The sequence below is a fragment of the Sapajus apella genome, unplaced genomic scaffold, assembly GCF_009761245.1.
Source record: "Sapajus apella isolate SASKATOON/1434 unplaced genomic scaffold, GSC_monkey_1.0 scaffold60, whole genome shotgun sequence".
Classification (NCBI taxonomy): Eukaryota; Metazoa; Chordata; class Mammalia; order Primates; family Cebidae; genus Sapajus; species Sapajus apella.
In genome coordinates, this window is record NW_022437000.1 from 13,885,009 (window position 1) to 13,900,349 (window position 15,341).

The 15,341-nt window shown below is 58.6% G+C and overlaps 1 protein-coding gene across 5 annotated transcripts in view; it reads right to left on the reverse strand.

Moving 5' to 3' along the window:
* Window positions 1–15,341, reverse strand: part of RASA3 (RAS p21 protein activator 3) — a 124,575-nt gene that overhangs the window by 24,948 nt on the left and 84,286 nt on the right. For all 5 annotated transcript variants that reach the window (XM_032246337.1, XM_032246334.1, XM_032246336.1 and 2 more), the window contains 10 exons: window positions 14,780–14,860; window positions 14,319–14,391; window positions 11,603–11,679; window positions 6,864–6,968; window positions 5,150–5,306; window positions 4,491–4,639; window positions 3,648–3,762; window positions 2,732–2,806; window positions 1,711–1,834; window positions 221–327 (listed from right to left, as the gene is read on the reverse strand). In XM_032246337.1, coding sequence (XP_032102228.1) covers window positions 221–327; window positions 1,711–1,834; window positions 2,732–2,806; window positions 3,648–3,762; window positions 4,491–4,639; window positions 5,150–5,306; window positions 6,864–6,968; window positions 11,603–11,679; window positions 14,319–14,391; window positions 14,780–14,860 — 1,063 coding nt within the window. The remainder of the gene's footprint in view (window positions 1–220; window positions 328–1,710; window positions 1,835–2,731; window positions 2,807–3,647; window positions 3,763–4,490; window positions 4,640–5,149; window positions 5,307–6,863; window positions 6,969–11,602; window positions 11,680–14,318; window positions 14,392–14,779; window positions 14,861–15,341) is intronic.

Here is a 15,341-nt window from a genome sequence, read left to right on the forward strand (position 1 = left end):
CACTCCACAGGCACCCCGCACTCCACAGGCACCCCGCACTCCACAGGCACCCCACATTCCCCATGCACTCCATATTCCCCACGCACTCCACACCTGCTCCCCACACACTCCACATTCCACACACTCCACACAGTCAGCCCCCGCAGCCACACACATGCCCTGACCCTGGCCAGCGTCCCAGGACAGCTCAGGAGGCCGCGGTTCCTGGCTGGTCACTCACCGTGTGGTGCGGCGTGAGCTGGAAGAGGTTGGGGGAGAGAATGGCTGGTGCAAAGAACCTCAGGAAGATGAAGCTGCTCACTGCGGTGTACCTGACGTCCGGGTCGTCTGCGGGAGACAGAGGGGGGTTGCCCTTTCCCGGGGGCACAGTGGCCTCATGGGGTATCACGCCCCAGCCCCCGGAGGGTCCACAGGGAAGTCCAGCCCGTCCTGCATCTCTGTCCACCATGTCTGCCTCGCTCCTTCTTTCTCAGTCTCTCCGTCTATCTCTCTCACTCTGTATCTCCGTCACTGTCACTCTGACTGTCTCTCCATCTGTCTCTCACTCTGTCTCTCACTCTGTCTCTCTCTCTCTGTCTCTCCATCTGTCTCTCTCTCTCTCTGTTTCTATCTCTCCCCACCTCTCATCACCACAACACTGCACAGCCCCTTTGGTACCTGGCCTGTCACAGACTCATTCTGCAGTGATCTCTGCTCATCTGAGCGAGAGGATGTGTTTATCTCTTTACTTCCTCCTTGTTCAAAGTGGGCCTGGGACTGGGATGTGCTTGGGAACGGCCTCCCCGGGACCCCTGTGCCCCTTGTCATGTGCTGCCTGACGTCCTGGGAACCAGCAGCGGGGACAGCATTTGTCTGAGGGGATGCAGAAGCGTGGATGGCTTTGCAGGGCCATGGCCCCCTGGGGTGTCTGCAGCTGTCTCGAGGTCACAGGACACACTGGGACCCAGGCTCGGGATCCATAAGGGAGGGAGGAGCTGGTGGCAAGGCCCTCGCTGAGCCTCTCAGCAGCGCCAGAGCCCAGGTCCCGGCCGGGTCGCCGTACCTCCTGAGCATTGTGGGAGATGGGGTTGCAGACACCCAGCTCCTCCCTATGGGTCAGCAAGGTTGGGAAGTGGGGTTTGGGTGCCCGATGCCCAGGTCCCTGGGGGATCCCTGGCTTGGGGGTTCCAGGAAGGCGCAGCTCCCCCAGGGGTCTTGTCTCAAAGACGTGGGCAGACAGAGGCCTTGACAGCACTCTGGGCCCTGCCAGGGTCAGCCACCAAAATAAACTGCTGGGAAAACCGGGGTGGGGGACCATACCAGGAAAATTCACTTCCCACCCGACCAGGGTCAGCCAGAAAAATAAACCACTGGGAAGGCCAGGTGTGAGGGGGTGCCATACCAGGAAAATTCACCTCCCACCCCGACTAAGCCCAGCCAGCCCTGCCTGAGACTACTGTGAACTCCAGGGCTGGGCGCCCTAGAGACCCCTGCAGTTGTGAACTGGGGAGCACTGGCCCGGACACAAAACCCCAGGAAAATCCAGCGTCTGAACTGGGATTCACGATCCTGGGGCTCTAGTCTGGTGGGGGTTCAGCCTGGGTGGGGGTCAGCGTGCATGGGCCATGGCCGTTTCTCAGCAGTGGGGGTGGGGGTGTTCAGCCTGGGTGGGGGTCAGCCTGCACGGGCCGCAGTCATTTCTCAGTGGCATGAGCATGTTGGGGGCCTCACCCTGGAAGCGCTTGGCCGCCGCGTCCCGGAGCGAGAAGAAGATGTCACACATGACGGTTGGGCAGCTCACCCCAGACTCGGTGATGGCGTGGAAGACGCGGTCCACGTACTGCCGTAGGTTCTCCTGCGAGAGGATGTGGCACTGGGACCCACTCCTGAGGCTGCTCGCGGGCACGTTTGGTACCAGGGCACACCCAGGGAGGGGTGAGTCAGGAGGGACTGAGGGCGGGTGCAGGGCAGCCATAGCAGCGAGACGCGTGTGAACAGCCACCCCTCAAAATAGGTGCTGGGAGCCGCGGTGATTCATGTGTGAAATTCACCACGCCCTCTTCAGGGCCCCACGCCGGCTCCCCTCTCTGCCCTGACTTTGAGCGGGGAATGGAAGGAACTCACTAGAATTTTCCTCCCCAAGTAAGAACTCTGTCCTTCCATTTACATAAGAGATGCCCCAACACCACGCTCCGCATGAAGTGTGCTGTGAAGAGACTCACATGCTGGGAAAGTTCAACATCAGGGAGTTTTGCTGTTTTAAAACGCAGGACACAGCTGCGGGGACAGCATGGGGAGGCCCTCCTGTCCCAGGAACAGGGAGGGGCAGAAGCCATCACACCAGGGGAGGCAGAGCTGGCAGGACCCCCCAGGGGAAGCAGAGCTGGTTGGGACCCCCTCAGAGGAGGCAGAGCTGAGCACAGAGGCCGGATCCCCAGGGGAGGCAGAGCTGGCCAGACCCCCAGGGGGAGTAGAGCTGGCTGGGACCCCCCAGGGGAGGCAGAGCCCTGTGCGCAGGCTGGACCCCCAGGGGAGGCAGAGCTGGGGGCGCAGGCTGGGCCAAAGGTGGCGGCCAAGGCCTCCCAGCAGTGCAGCTGGTGTACTGCAGCGGGGGAAGCAGGTATCCTCATGTCCCATCCTGCTCCCACCCCACTGGGGTCACAGGTGAGACGGAGCTTCCCAGCAGCCCCCGGCTGAAAAACCCCCAGCAGGTGACTGGCTTTGGTTGTGTTTGTTCATGAACGAAACCTACCATGTTGTTTTCGAGGTTTTCTCCGTCTTTCAACTTCACAGGGTCAATTTCACAGGGTTTGTGGCTCTGGCATATCTGGGGAGAGGTTTAAGATGGGGCTCTGTGAGTGGGTTTTGGGGGCACAGGCAGGGAGAAAGGAGGGGGTCTCGGGCACGGCTGAGACGTAGACTCCGAGCCTCGTTCACAAACTGCCGCAACAGCTCCCTGAGCCCGGCCATAGAGAGGCATGGTGAGGCCGGCCAGAAGGCAGGGCCACGGTGGGGTGGTATCAGCCCCGAGCCTCGGCTGCAAGGGGGCCACCATGGGCGTGTGTCAGGGCACATGTCACCGGCTGCCAAGGGGCGAGCGAAAGGTCAGGCACAAACGCCGGGCACGGGGCCAATCCATGCTGTGATCAGATGCACCAGGCTTTCTCAGAAAGGGATGTGCACCCCAGACTTTGATCATATTTTTACTTCAAAATGCTGCCAGGATTTCGAGAACAGAGCAAAGGAGGATACTGTTAAATTTTCTCACATTGGCAAAGAGCCTATTTACAAAGCCATTCATGAACAGGGGGCACAGCCCGGCAGGCATCAGAGGATCGGGTGAGGGCTGGGTGCTCAGCTCAAACGTGCCACGCGGCCAGGCCTGGACACAAGGGACCCCAGGGCATGTGGAGAAAGAGGGTCTCCCTGGGAAGAATCAGGTTTTTCTTGCATGTAGGTGTTTTAATTTGGGAGAATTTGGAAGGTTCTTGAGCACACAGGGAACATCCTCTAGTTAAAGCGAAAGAAACAGCACCCTTGCAGCAAGCCCGGAGGGGCGGACACTCAAGCCTGACTGTTGCCCGGCTGGATCCCTGCATGCTGCTCTCCGTCTGAGGGAGGTCCTCCCCACGCCCTGCGATGCTGAGGACTCTGGGCCCTGCGCTCACCTCCTCAATGGCAGGCTTCAGGGTGACGTGCAGGTAATGCATCCCTGCCAGCTTCATGGTCTCATCAATGCACTTGGACGCCAGTGAGTTCCCTCGGAAGATGGTGTTGGGGTCCCTGGGAAATGGCGGTGGGGACAGCGTTTGTCTCCCAGGACGCGGAAGCGCGGTCAGAACAGAGCCTTGCCCCAGCACCTGCCTGCACACGCCCATCAGTCGGCTTCCTGACGTTTTACCAGGAGCACGGCCAGGCCAGATGCTCAAGACCTGCCCACGGAACAGTCCGATGTCAACAGGGCCAGAGGGAACTGCCTGGCTGTGCGCGTGACCGCCAGCTGAGAGGGAGCCGGCCGGCCTTCGCCCTCCCGCCCTCTGCGGTCTGTGCCTGCACAGAGAATTGTGCACTAGACCTTGGCAGCATCTGAGGCCAGCAGAGAAGTAAACCCCCTGCTAACTACAGTGGCTGCAGATGCAGCCAGAAGTTTCTAGAACAGGGCGTCGGGAAGCAGCGCTCAGCAGGTCCTGAGGGAAGGGGTGCCCTATTTTCGTGGGCTCCCAAAGTGCCCCCAGGAGGGGACCTGAGCCGTCCTGGAGCCCTGGGAGCCGTCGCCCTTCCCCACCCACACACTCTCCCAGGGATTTCCAAGGCAAATGGGGCTTTAAAAAAATCAACCGGGGTCTGTGACAGCAAGCCTGAATCAACAGGATTTCTGGGGCAGCCTGGGGCCCTCGACTTTCCTCAAGCCCTGCACCAGGATGTGGTTCTGGGCAACAACCTTGCCATCCCCCCAGCAGGTCCCAGTGGCTCTCCCAGGGCAGGGTGGGATGGGCGGAGCAGGCACTCACTGTGTCCGCGTCACCTCCCCGCTGGCGATGGCACTGATGAAGGGCACCACCCTGCCATAGTGCAGGAAGAGTCGCACCAGCGGGACCGCTGCCTCCTGCTTCTCCCGGCAAACCTCACCCAGGATGTGGGCCGCGGACGCTGACACAGGCTGCATGGAGGGGCAGGGTCAGTGCTGTGGCCCGGGGTGTGGGACTCCAGAGGCCTGTTCTCACCCTGGCTGGGGTCTCACTTCCAGACACATTAGACATGCCTCTTTGCCAAGACAGAAACACACGCATTTCACAAAAGCATCAAAACTTCCCATTTGCCGCTGCTTGGCCGGGCCCTTGGAGGGACGTCTGCACCTCCTCCCAGCAATCCCCAAATGCAGCTGGTTCTAGGGCCCCTGAGGCAACAGAGAGACCCTGATGGCAGGGTCCCCCTCAGATGACGTGGGGAGTCCTCAGCCCCACCAGGCTCCTACAGCTCTAGCTACAGAGGGACCGGTGCCCCCAGCAAAGGGGTCCAGGCATCCAGGTGAGAAACAGGCCGGACTGGGAGGTGTGGGAAAGGCCCCCTTGGGTGGAGGTGCCCTCTGGGGTGGGGCCCGGGTATGGGGTGGGGCCCAGGCAAGTGGTACCTTCCACCCACACCCATAGGCCATGGTGTGGACAAGTACCTCCACGTCCGCAGACTTCAACAGCAGGTCCCGCAGAGGCCTATAATAGTCAGAAGAAAACACGTGGTCTTCCGTGTAGACCACATTCAGCCGCAGGGAGCCCAGGTCGTCCGGCTTTAGGCTCTTGCTGCCGTTGTCCCGGGGCTGGAGGAAGTACCTGGGCGGGAGGGACACGCGGTGTGAGGTTGCAGTCACCAAGGAGCAGCTCTTGGGGCAGCCCAGCTGCCTGCTTCAAGCCGCCCTGACAGGAGGGTGACCCTGCAGGACCCCAGAGTGCAGCCCCCGGGAAGTCCCCACAGAAGACCCCCAGAAGGGCTGGTCACCAGGGATCCCCAGGAGGCCAGTGTTGGAGCCAAAGACCCAGGAGTCAAGTGGGGGAAACGGGGAAGGGGCAGGGTGGGGGATGTGACGCTGAGGGAACAGGCATCTGGGAACCACTGCAGGAGCATCAGTAATCACTGTGAACACCCACACCAACAGTGGCAGCAGCAGGTGGACATGGAAATTATTTCAACCAAAGTGTGCAGTGGCTTCTGGTGTCATGGGGTGGGACCTTGGCTGGTGAGCCCAGCAGGCCAGCTGGGCACGTGGTCACTGTGGGGACTTTCCTCCCAGCCACTCTTCCGTCTTTGGCTCTAGCCCATGTGTTCACCCAGGACCCCTCTCTGCTCTGACCTGGGGGCCAGGCAGTCTAAGCTCTCAGGTGGGTAGAGGCTGTGTCTAAGGCATTAGCCCTGGCTCTCTGGGGTCTTTCGTGGCAGCCTTGGCTACCAGGGTCAGGAGTCTGCTCAGCATTGGAAAGAGCCTAACTCAGCTTAGGCTTTCACAGAGTGAAGATGGATGGAAAGCTGGCCTTACACGCAGGGCAGAGAGACACATGAGGCGTGAGGCCCCAGCACACGGTCACACCTGGGAGTGCATGCCTCCCGTGACTCCAGGCCTCCCAGGTGCCGTGTGTCACTAACAGACACACGTGAACTTGAGGTAAAATGAAACAATGGCCTGATCCTTCCCACAAAACACCAAACACCTGGAGAAAACAGGAAAGAAAGGCAGGAAGCAGCAGCACACGTTGTGCTCTGGGGTGAGTTCTGAGGCCGAGCCAACCCCTGAGGTCTAGAGGTGCAGAGTAGAGTGAAGAACCCTGCAAAGCACCCTCAGGAGGAGGTGCTGCTGGGAGCCACAGTAAGAGTGGGAGTGCAGCCGCAAGGCAGGACCTGACGTGAGTGTGTCCTGGGCCCCTGCACTGGCGGCTGAGGCCCTCCCACAAGCCGTTCATGGCTTAGGATCTCCACTTTCACCTGGGGTCAGACCTCACGAGCTGCTCATGGCTTAGGGCCCCACTTTCACCTGGAATCAGACCCCACGAGCTGCTGGTGGCTTAGGGCCCCACTTTCACCCGGGTCAGACCCCATGAGCTGCTGGCGGCTCAGGGCTGCTTCTGCCCACGTTTCCTGTCTTGTTTTGAGGTGCCAGCATCGTGAGTCTCTTCTCAGTGTGATCCCTGTCGCCTCTCCTCGCCTGCAGTTTCTCCTCTGCTGTGGAGCAGAAACTCATCAAGCTAGAGCTTGTCAGAGCTACATGCAAAGTAAGAGCAGGTGGCTGCCGGGCACAGTCGAGGACCAGCATGCGCGACCTCTGGGCCTTTCTGCTCAGAAAGGTGTTTCTGTGGCTCTCAGAGATGCAGAAGTCTGCAGGTACAATGTCACTTTACCATGCCTCGTAGGAGCTGGACTGCCTCAGGACTTTCAGCGGGATCCTTAGTTCTCCCAGGAATTCGTCTCCAAACTTCAGGTTACTGGCATTCCAGAGGTCGACTCTGAAAAATGGCATTGGTACAGCTCTAGCCGATGATGAGCAGCCCGGGTGGAGCAGAGACTACCAGCCATGCTCTGTCCCCCAAGGAGCAGGGTGGAGCCAGCTGCACCTCTCCAGAGTCTCCATCGAGGCTCAGCCCACGGAGCACGTCTAAAACACGCCAGCCCATGGAGCACATCTAAAACACGCCAGCCCACGGAGCACATCTAAAACATGCCAGCACATGGAGCATGTTTAAAACATGACAGCTAGGCCAGGTGTGATGGCTCACGCCTGCGGTCCAGCACTTTGGGAGGCCAGGGCGGGGAGATCACAAGGTCAGGGGATGAAGACCATCCTGGCTAACATAGTGAAACCCCATCTCTACTAAAAATACAAAAAATTAGCCCGGCATGGTGGTACATGCCTGTAATCCCAGCTACTTGGGACACTGAGGCAGGAGAATCGCTTGAACCTGGGAGGCGGAGGTTGCAGTGAGCCGAAATTACACCACTGCACTCCAGCCTGGGTGACAGAGCGAGACTCCATCTCAGAAAACAAATAAAACAAAAACCAGAAAAAAACCACACCATCCCACAGAGCATTTAAAACACATCGGCCCACGGAGCACGTTTAAAACATGCCAGACCAGCCTGTGGCTTTGGAATAAAGATGAGTGTCTCCCAGGGGTGAATGGGCAGGAAGAGGAAGGCGGAAGGCCGTGGGCCTGAACGCAGGCCCAGGCTGTTAGATCGGAGGAAGTTACATGACCCCAGGCTCTACGCCAGGAAGGAGCTGGGCATCCCTGCATCGCCCAGGAACTACGTGGCTGCTGCCGCTCTTGGCTCCGGCACCATTTGTTCCCTTTGCCCACAACAGACCCAGCACAAGCAGCCTGTGCATGGCAGGCAAGCAAGACCGCCAGCGCCCTGTGGCGTGTGCCTCTAGTGCCACCCCAGCATGTGGCCTGGCAGCCTCCATCTGCAGGGCTCAGCACAGGGAATGATGGAGAAATTGGGTGTAGAGAGGGCGGTGCCCATGGAGGACGGGCTGCCCAACTCCACAGCCAGGGACTCTCTGCTTTCAACATGAAAACATGCCTTGAAACAAAACCCGGTGATTGTGAAGCCCCTGGCCCTGAATGTAGAATCCTGTCTCCACTGACTGCTCATGACCTGGGACATGAAATGGATTCAGGGGCTGTGCACACCACAGCAGGGAGAACTGTGGCTGGGCCACCTGTGGCCATGAACCACAGCACAGTCCCTGAATCTCAAGGACCAGCCCAGGACCAGCACTGTGGAGCCTCTGCTAACATCTAACAGGGCAGCGGCTCCCACTAACTCTGTCCCAGTGCAGGATGGTGTGTGTCCGCTCAGACCTGGGGCCGTGAAATTCTACTGGACAGAGACACACAGCATCCGCAGCTGTAATAAGTCTACAGGGCTGATACCCCAGTCCCTCGTGGCCAGGACTCACCCACGAGCCTGAAACCCCACAGTCATGTGTGGCCGGCCCCACCCACATGACTGAAACCCCACAGTCATGTGCAGTCGGCCCCACCCGTGGGTTTGAAACCCCACAGGCCTAACCGCGCTGTGGCCATCAGGGGCATCCCCCAGGGGGAGAAGATTCCAGAATGGTCATTCTGTTTCCCTTGCAAATTCTGCGGGGCAACAGCACCACAGAGGCCCTGCCCGTCTGACAGGAGCAGTCTCAACTGGGGCTGGGGAAGGCTGGCAGGTCACACAGGAGCCCACAGCGTGTTACTTTCAGAAGGAACACGAGGGAACCCCCGATCTGCCCATGGACACTTTAGAAACATTCTGAGTGGCGAGGCAGGCGCATTTGCCTTTAATAAGAGAAATATTGAAAACATGTTTTGGATGCTTTTAAAAAATTTAATGACTAGGACTTCGTTCCTGAATTCAAAGCTTGGTGTGAATAGAAAACAGCGATGGTTCTTCTTTCTTTTCTGTGAGTCCCTGGGGAGGCAGGTCCAGCAGGCCTCCCTCGGACACCTGGCCCAGGGTCTCGGGGCCCCTGGCTCGGTACCATGAAGCCTCGGACGCCCGGCCCAGGGTCTCGGGGCCCCTGGCTTGGTACCGTGAAGCCTCGGACACCCGGCCCAGGGTCTCGGGGCCCCTGGCTCAGTACCGTGAAGCACTGGAAACTAAGGTTTAGGCCAAAACATTAAAAAATGGAGCTCAAACCCTGAGAATCGGTGGAGAGGACCCTCCCTTAGGACTTAAAGCAAGAAGGGAGAGAAGCAGAGCAGGGGGCACACGGGACCTCAGAGCATCCAAGACTTGATGCGGGGCTGGGACACCAGGGCAGCTGCCATATTCCCAATGGACGCTCTCATTCCACAGGACCCTGACCCACGGGAGGCGGATCTGACCCACCACGTCTGGGACATTCCTATAGTTCAGGACCTGACCCCAGGGGAGGTGGATCTGACCCACCACCTCGGGGACATTCCTATAGTTCAGGACCTGACCCACGGGAGACAGATCTGACCCACCACGTCTGGGAAATTCCTACAGTTCAGGACCTGACCCAAGGGAGGTGGATCTGACTGTCCACGTCAGGGACATTCCTACAGTTCAGGACCTGACCCACGGAAGGCAGATCTGACCCACCACCTTGTGGACATTCCTACAGCTCAGGACCTGACCCACGGGAGGCAGATCTGACCCACCACCTCGGGGACATTCCTAAAGTTCAGGACCTGACCCAGAGGAGGCAGGTCTGACCCACCACCTCGGGGACATTCCTACAGTTCAGGACCTGACCCACAGGAGGCAGATCTGACCCACCACGTCCGGGAAATTCCTACAGTTCAGGACCTGACCCCACGGGAGGCAGATCTGACTGTCCATGTCAGGGACATTCCTACAGTTCAGGACCTGACCCACCACCTCAGGGATATTCCTACAGTTCAGGGCCTGACCCACAGGAGGCAGATCTGACCCACCACCTTGTGGACATTCCTACAGCTCAGGACCTGACCCACAGGAGGCAGATCTGACCCACCACCTCGGGTACATTCCTATAGTTCAGGACCTTACCCACGGGAGGCGGATCTGACCCACCACCTCGAGGACATTCCTACAGTTCAGGACCTGACCCACGGGAGGTGGATCTGACTGTCCAAGTCAGGGACATTCCTACAGTTCAGGATCTGACCCACGGGAGGCGGATGTGACCCACTACCTTGGGGACATTCCTACAGTTCACAACCAGACCCACAGGAGGCGGATCTGACTGTCCACCTCGGGGACATTCCTACAGTTCAGGACCTGACCCACAGGAGGCGGATCTGACCCACCACATCAGGGACATTCCAACCCTGTCCCATGGGAGAACCTATAGTTCTCAACCACAGCACCAGGCCTCCTGACAGCCACAGGGCCTGAGCCACACACTGGCTTCAAGTGTCCCATTACCCTGAGCTTCTGGAGTCAGGGTCCCCCGGGGGTGGTGCCAGCCCCTGGGAGGCAGTGTGACTAGGAAGTGATGGCCAGCACATTCTCCGAAACGACCTAAAGAAAGCAGGTGCATCGCAGGCTCAGGGGCATTGTGGGCTCAGGGACAACCCAGGCTCGGGAACATCCCAGGCTCGGGGGCATCCCAGGCTCGGGGACATCCCAGGCTTAGGGGCATCCCAGGCTCAGGGGCCTCCCAGGATTGGGGGCATCCCAGGCTCAGGTGCATCTCAGGCTCGGACATCCCAGGTTCAAGGTCTCAGGGTCAGCTGGGGTCAGGAGGGAGCCATTTCCTTACTTCTCTCTGTCTAACACATAAAGATTTGGGGGCTTCAGGGGAGGCTCATCTGCTTCTTCATAGGGGCTGGAGGCATTTGCTGATACTGAGGGAACAGAGGCTGCGTTCCAAAAGAAACAGGAGTCCAGCTTGCTTTTATTGGGAGGCGGGAACCCAGCAGGGTTCAGGAAGGGCACATTCTGGGGCCCGCCTTCCCTAGGACTCTGAATCAGCCATATTGTGGAGCTCTCTAAATCCTGGGCCTGCGATCATGTCCTGACCTGCGTGAACTCACAGGTGAGTCCCCCGTTTCCCGTGGGAGGCACTGAGGAGCCAGGAAAGGGAAGTGCAGTAGGGGGCTCCATAGGCAAAGGCTGAAGACACAGGTTCTATGACCACACGCAGTAAACGTGAACCCTGGACCCCAGCATTTCACTTGGTACAGGGTCTTCCCAGGTGCCGCCCACCGAGAGCCTCAGCAGTGGGTCCCACTCTGTGAGGGCCTGGTGCTGTGCCAGCATGCCAGGCCCTGCGACCTCTGAGTGTGGACCACACCCACGGAGGGCAGAGAGCTTAGAACAAAATCCTAAGAACGGCTCCAGCCCCTGCCGGTCCAGGTGGACGAAGCCTTGTGGGCCCGTGGGATGTGGACCTTTGGCCTTGCCTCTTAGCAGGTATTGCAAGCTGAGTCGTAACTCCAGGTTTGCCCACCTGGTGTCTGCCTGCTCTTGTTTCAGCCACAAGTTCTAACATCCTGTTGTGAAAATTACCAAGAAAACGGAAATTCATTTCTATCTATGCGCCTATATTTAGAAACAAAACACAAAAGAGCCGAGGAGCTTGGGTGCAACCTGCCAAGAGGGGAATGCAGAGCCAGGTTTTCTCACTCACCTGATTTCAAGCTTGTCCACATCTTCCTCCTCGAAGTCAAAGTGGGACTTCTTGCTGTAGCTACAGGGTCGGGTCACCTGGAGCCAGAGAGAGAGAGAAAGTGCTGAGACTGCGCTTCGCCCGGCAGGGGTCTCCACGCGGACGCAAGCCCCCAGCCGCCTAACCTCTGCGCTCACCCACGTGCCACTCAAGGCGCACAACCGGGAAGGCACCAGGCGTGATTCAGGATTCAGGCCTGGCTTCCTGAGTGCCAGCATCTCCCATTCACAGTGCCCCTAGGGAGGACCTGCCCAAAGCTGTTCACAGCCACGGCCAGACCCTCCAAGCAGCTACTGATGGGTGCTGGGCTCTGGGAACCTAAGAGCCCCTTGCTAGCACCTGCTCTGGGCTCTCTACCCTCCGCCGTGGAGACAAAGCCAGAGCTGCACTTCCATGGCCCTACCTCCAGGTTCCATTTTCCAACAGGAAGTGAAAAGCGTGAGGCCTGCAGTGCCTGAACCCAGCCAGCCCCCACCAGACCCCAGCACTCTGGAAAGGCGAAGATGTTGCTGCCTTCCTCCTGGCGCCTCAGCACCGTGGGTCCCTCAGAACAGAAAGGGAGTGGAGACGTGAAGGGTTGAGGCTCCGAGACACCTCGCCAGCCAGCAGGGCCCGTGCAGCCCAGCAGGAGGCCTACTCACAGGCTGGCACCACCTCGAGTTCCGATTTAAACACCATCAGCTACGCACCAGGCCACCCGTGTTTACGAGGACGGCTCTCTCCTGCCCGGCCTCCCTCCCTACTCTGCCTTCTCCAGGGCTCAGCGGGGATGTGGGCTCAGGAGCTCTCAGCTCGAAGTTCTGATGCAAGGTTTCACAGCAACATCATGCTGCTAAGACTGCCTAAGCTCTGAGCTTACACTTCCTGATTGGTGATCTCAGGTGAAGACCATGGAGAGACAGTGCTCTGCTTTGCTTGAGGGCTCCAGACGCCTCCTCCTTCCTGACCTATACACTTCTGTCCTCAAATTTGCTTTCCCCCACTTCCCGATCTCATAAAGGTGGAGGTGATGCCTCCTCCCCAAGCAGGGACCTGCCATCTGGAACTTGGTCCGTGCTACAGGCCTCCTGCCCCTCCAACAGGCCCACCCTGCCTCTCTTGCTCCAGCAAAACCATCTTCTCCGCCTATCAGTGAGGGCTTCCGTCTGACTGAAAACAGATCCCACCTCCAAAGCCCTCCTCACGACGGCCCTGAAAGCCTGGCCCCAGCTTCAGTCACCAAGTTCCCACCTCTGCCTGTAGGGCCTGTTGGAGCCCCTTTCTCCTATGGACCCCCAGAGCTGCATGCTTGTGAGTCCCAGTCAGCCTTCATGGCTCTAGAGAGCCTGCCCGACCCTGCAGGCCTGACTGGCCACGCTCCTGCCACAGAGGCCTCATCCATCCTCACAGGCCCTTGCACAGGAACGTTTGCGGATGAGAAAAGCATCTGCCTAACGGCCCTGCACACAGTGGCCCCCAAACCATGCGGCCACACGTAGGTCCCTACTCCACAAGGAACAGCCCTGCACATAGCCATCCCAAAACCACGCCGGCCACACAGCAGGTCCCCACTCCACGTGAGGTTCCGCTGTCCGGAAACCATGCCGGCCATTACAGGTCCCCTACTCCACAAGGAATAGCCCTGCACATAGCCGTCCCAAAACCATGCCGGCCACACAGCAGGTCCCCACTCCACGTGAGGTTCCGCTGTCCGGAAACCATGCCGGCCATTACAGGTCCCCACTCCACGAGGTACGGCCATCCCCAAACCACGCCAGCCACATGCAGGTCCCCACTCCATGAATGTGGCCATCCCAAGCACACGCAGGTCCCCACTCTACAAGGTGGGGCCGTCCCAAAACCATGCCGGTCACACGTAGATCCCCACTCCACAAGGTGGGGCCGTTCTAAAACCACGCCGGACACACACAGGTCCCCACTCCACGAGGTGGGGCCGTTCTAAAACCACGCCGGACACACGCAGGTCCCCACTCCACGAGGTGGGGCCGTTCTAAAACCACGCCGGACACACGCAGGTCCCCACTCCACGAGGTGGGGCCGTCCCAAAACCACGCCGGACACACGCAGGTTCCCACTCCACGAGGTGGGGCCGTCCCAAAACCACGCCGGACACACGCAGGTTCCCACTCCATGAGGTGGGGCCGTTCTAAAACCACGCCGGACACACGCAGGTCCCCACTCCATGAGGTGGGGCTGTCCTAAAACCGCGTGGTGGGTCCTGCTCCACCAGGGATAGCTCTTGCACCCTCCTTTTCCCAGATTTTGGTGCTTCACGTTCTCAGAGGCTCTCTGGGTCTGAATCCTTTACCCCCTTTGCTTTGAAAACTTGCCTATTTCCACTGGAACAAGACTTCTGCCCACCCAGGGACACTCGGGCAGAGCAGGCAAAAACACAACAAAAAACCCCAAAGTCCTGGTAATTTGGAAAGCATTAATTTGTCATCTTTTAACTCAAATCTGGGCCAGTTTGGGAGACAAGGAAAGGCTTTCTCTCTCGGGAGGGGAGGGAAAGTCCTGGGGGCCATGGGTCCAGTCCCCAGGGCCGGCCCACTGGGCTCCCTCCTCTCCGGAAGGAACTTCCAGAGGAAAGAGACTGAGATGGTTCTGATCCAGACTTTTTGCCAATGTGTCACAGGCACAGAGTGTCCACTTGACATTCACCCCCTAAGACACCAACCTCAAAATAAAACACTTCATCGAACTGGGGGTTGTTGGTCTTCCTCTTCACTTTTGTCTTCTTTGCTTCCGATCTGTTATCGAGAGAGAAGGGACTGGGATTAAAGCAACGCTGCTGATTCCAAGTCTCTCGGCTATAAAACTGAGCTCTCAAATGCACAAGTCACTTATTGCCTTTATTTATTTTATAAATATTTCTGTTTGTCTCCAGCTCCAGATGGTATGCAAATGAGGAACACTGACTGAGCCAAAAATACCCAGTGTGATGAGCACGACGGGTTCGTTTTCTACAAAGCAACTTTAGAGCAATAAAGAAAACAAAGGAAGTAAAAATCACATCTTCTATCTCAAAAGTGCATCCTTCTGCCTCCTCCCAAATGAGGCAGCGGCCTCGTGATGTCAGAGCCAGCCCCCAGCCTCCCCAGGACCAGGACAGAAACCCTGAGGTGTGAGGCAACTTGCCTAAAGGGCCCCGCCAGCGTCACGGTGGCGTAAGGGTCACACTGCCCGTTCACGATGGGGAGGCCCTGGCACTCGACGATGCTGCGGAAAGAAGCAGAGGCAGGTCAGGAGGGGCACGGATGTCCCGGGCAAACGGTGAGACAGCTCCGGGTCGGACAAGAGGCTGAGTTCAAGCCATGAGATGTGGTTTCCTCACTGGAAGGCAGGGAGGGCCACGCCAGCCACTCTGCCTCAGTGTGACATTGAATGATGCTGACCATTTCCAAAACCCCCAAACACCACCTCTAAGGTGACCACGTGCTTTAGCGAGGACTCCGAGAGTGTGTGACAGGATGTCTAAAACAGAGTCATAGAGGTCCTAGGGGGCCAGGACCTCTAAAACAGCGTCATCCTGGGGGACTGGGACCTCTAAAGGCGTCATCCTGGGAGCCAGGACCTTTAAAACAGCATAATCCTGGGGGGCCGGGACCTCTAAAACAGCGTCATCCTGGGGGACCGGGACCTCTAAAACAGCATCATCCTGGGAGCCAGGACCTCTAAAACAGCGTCATCCTGGGGGACC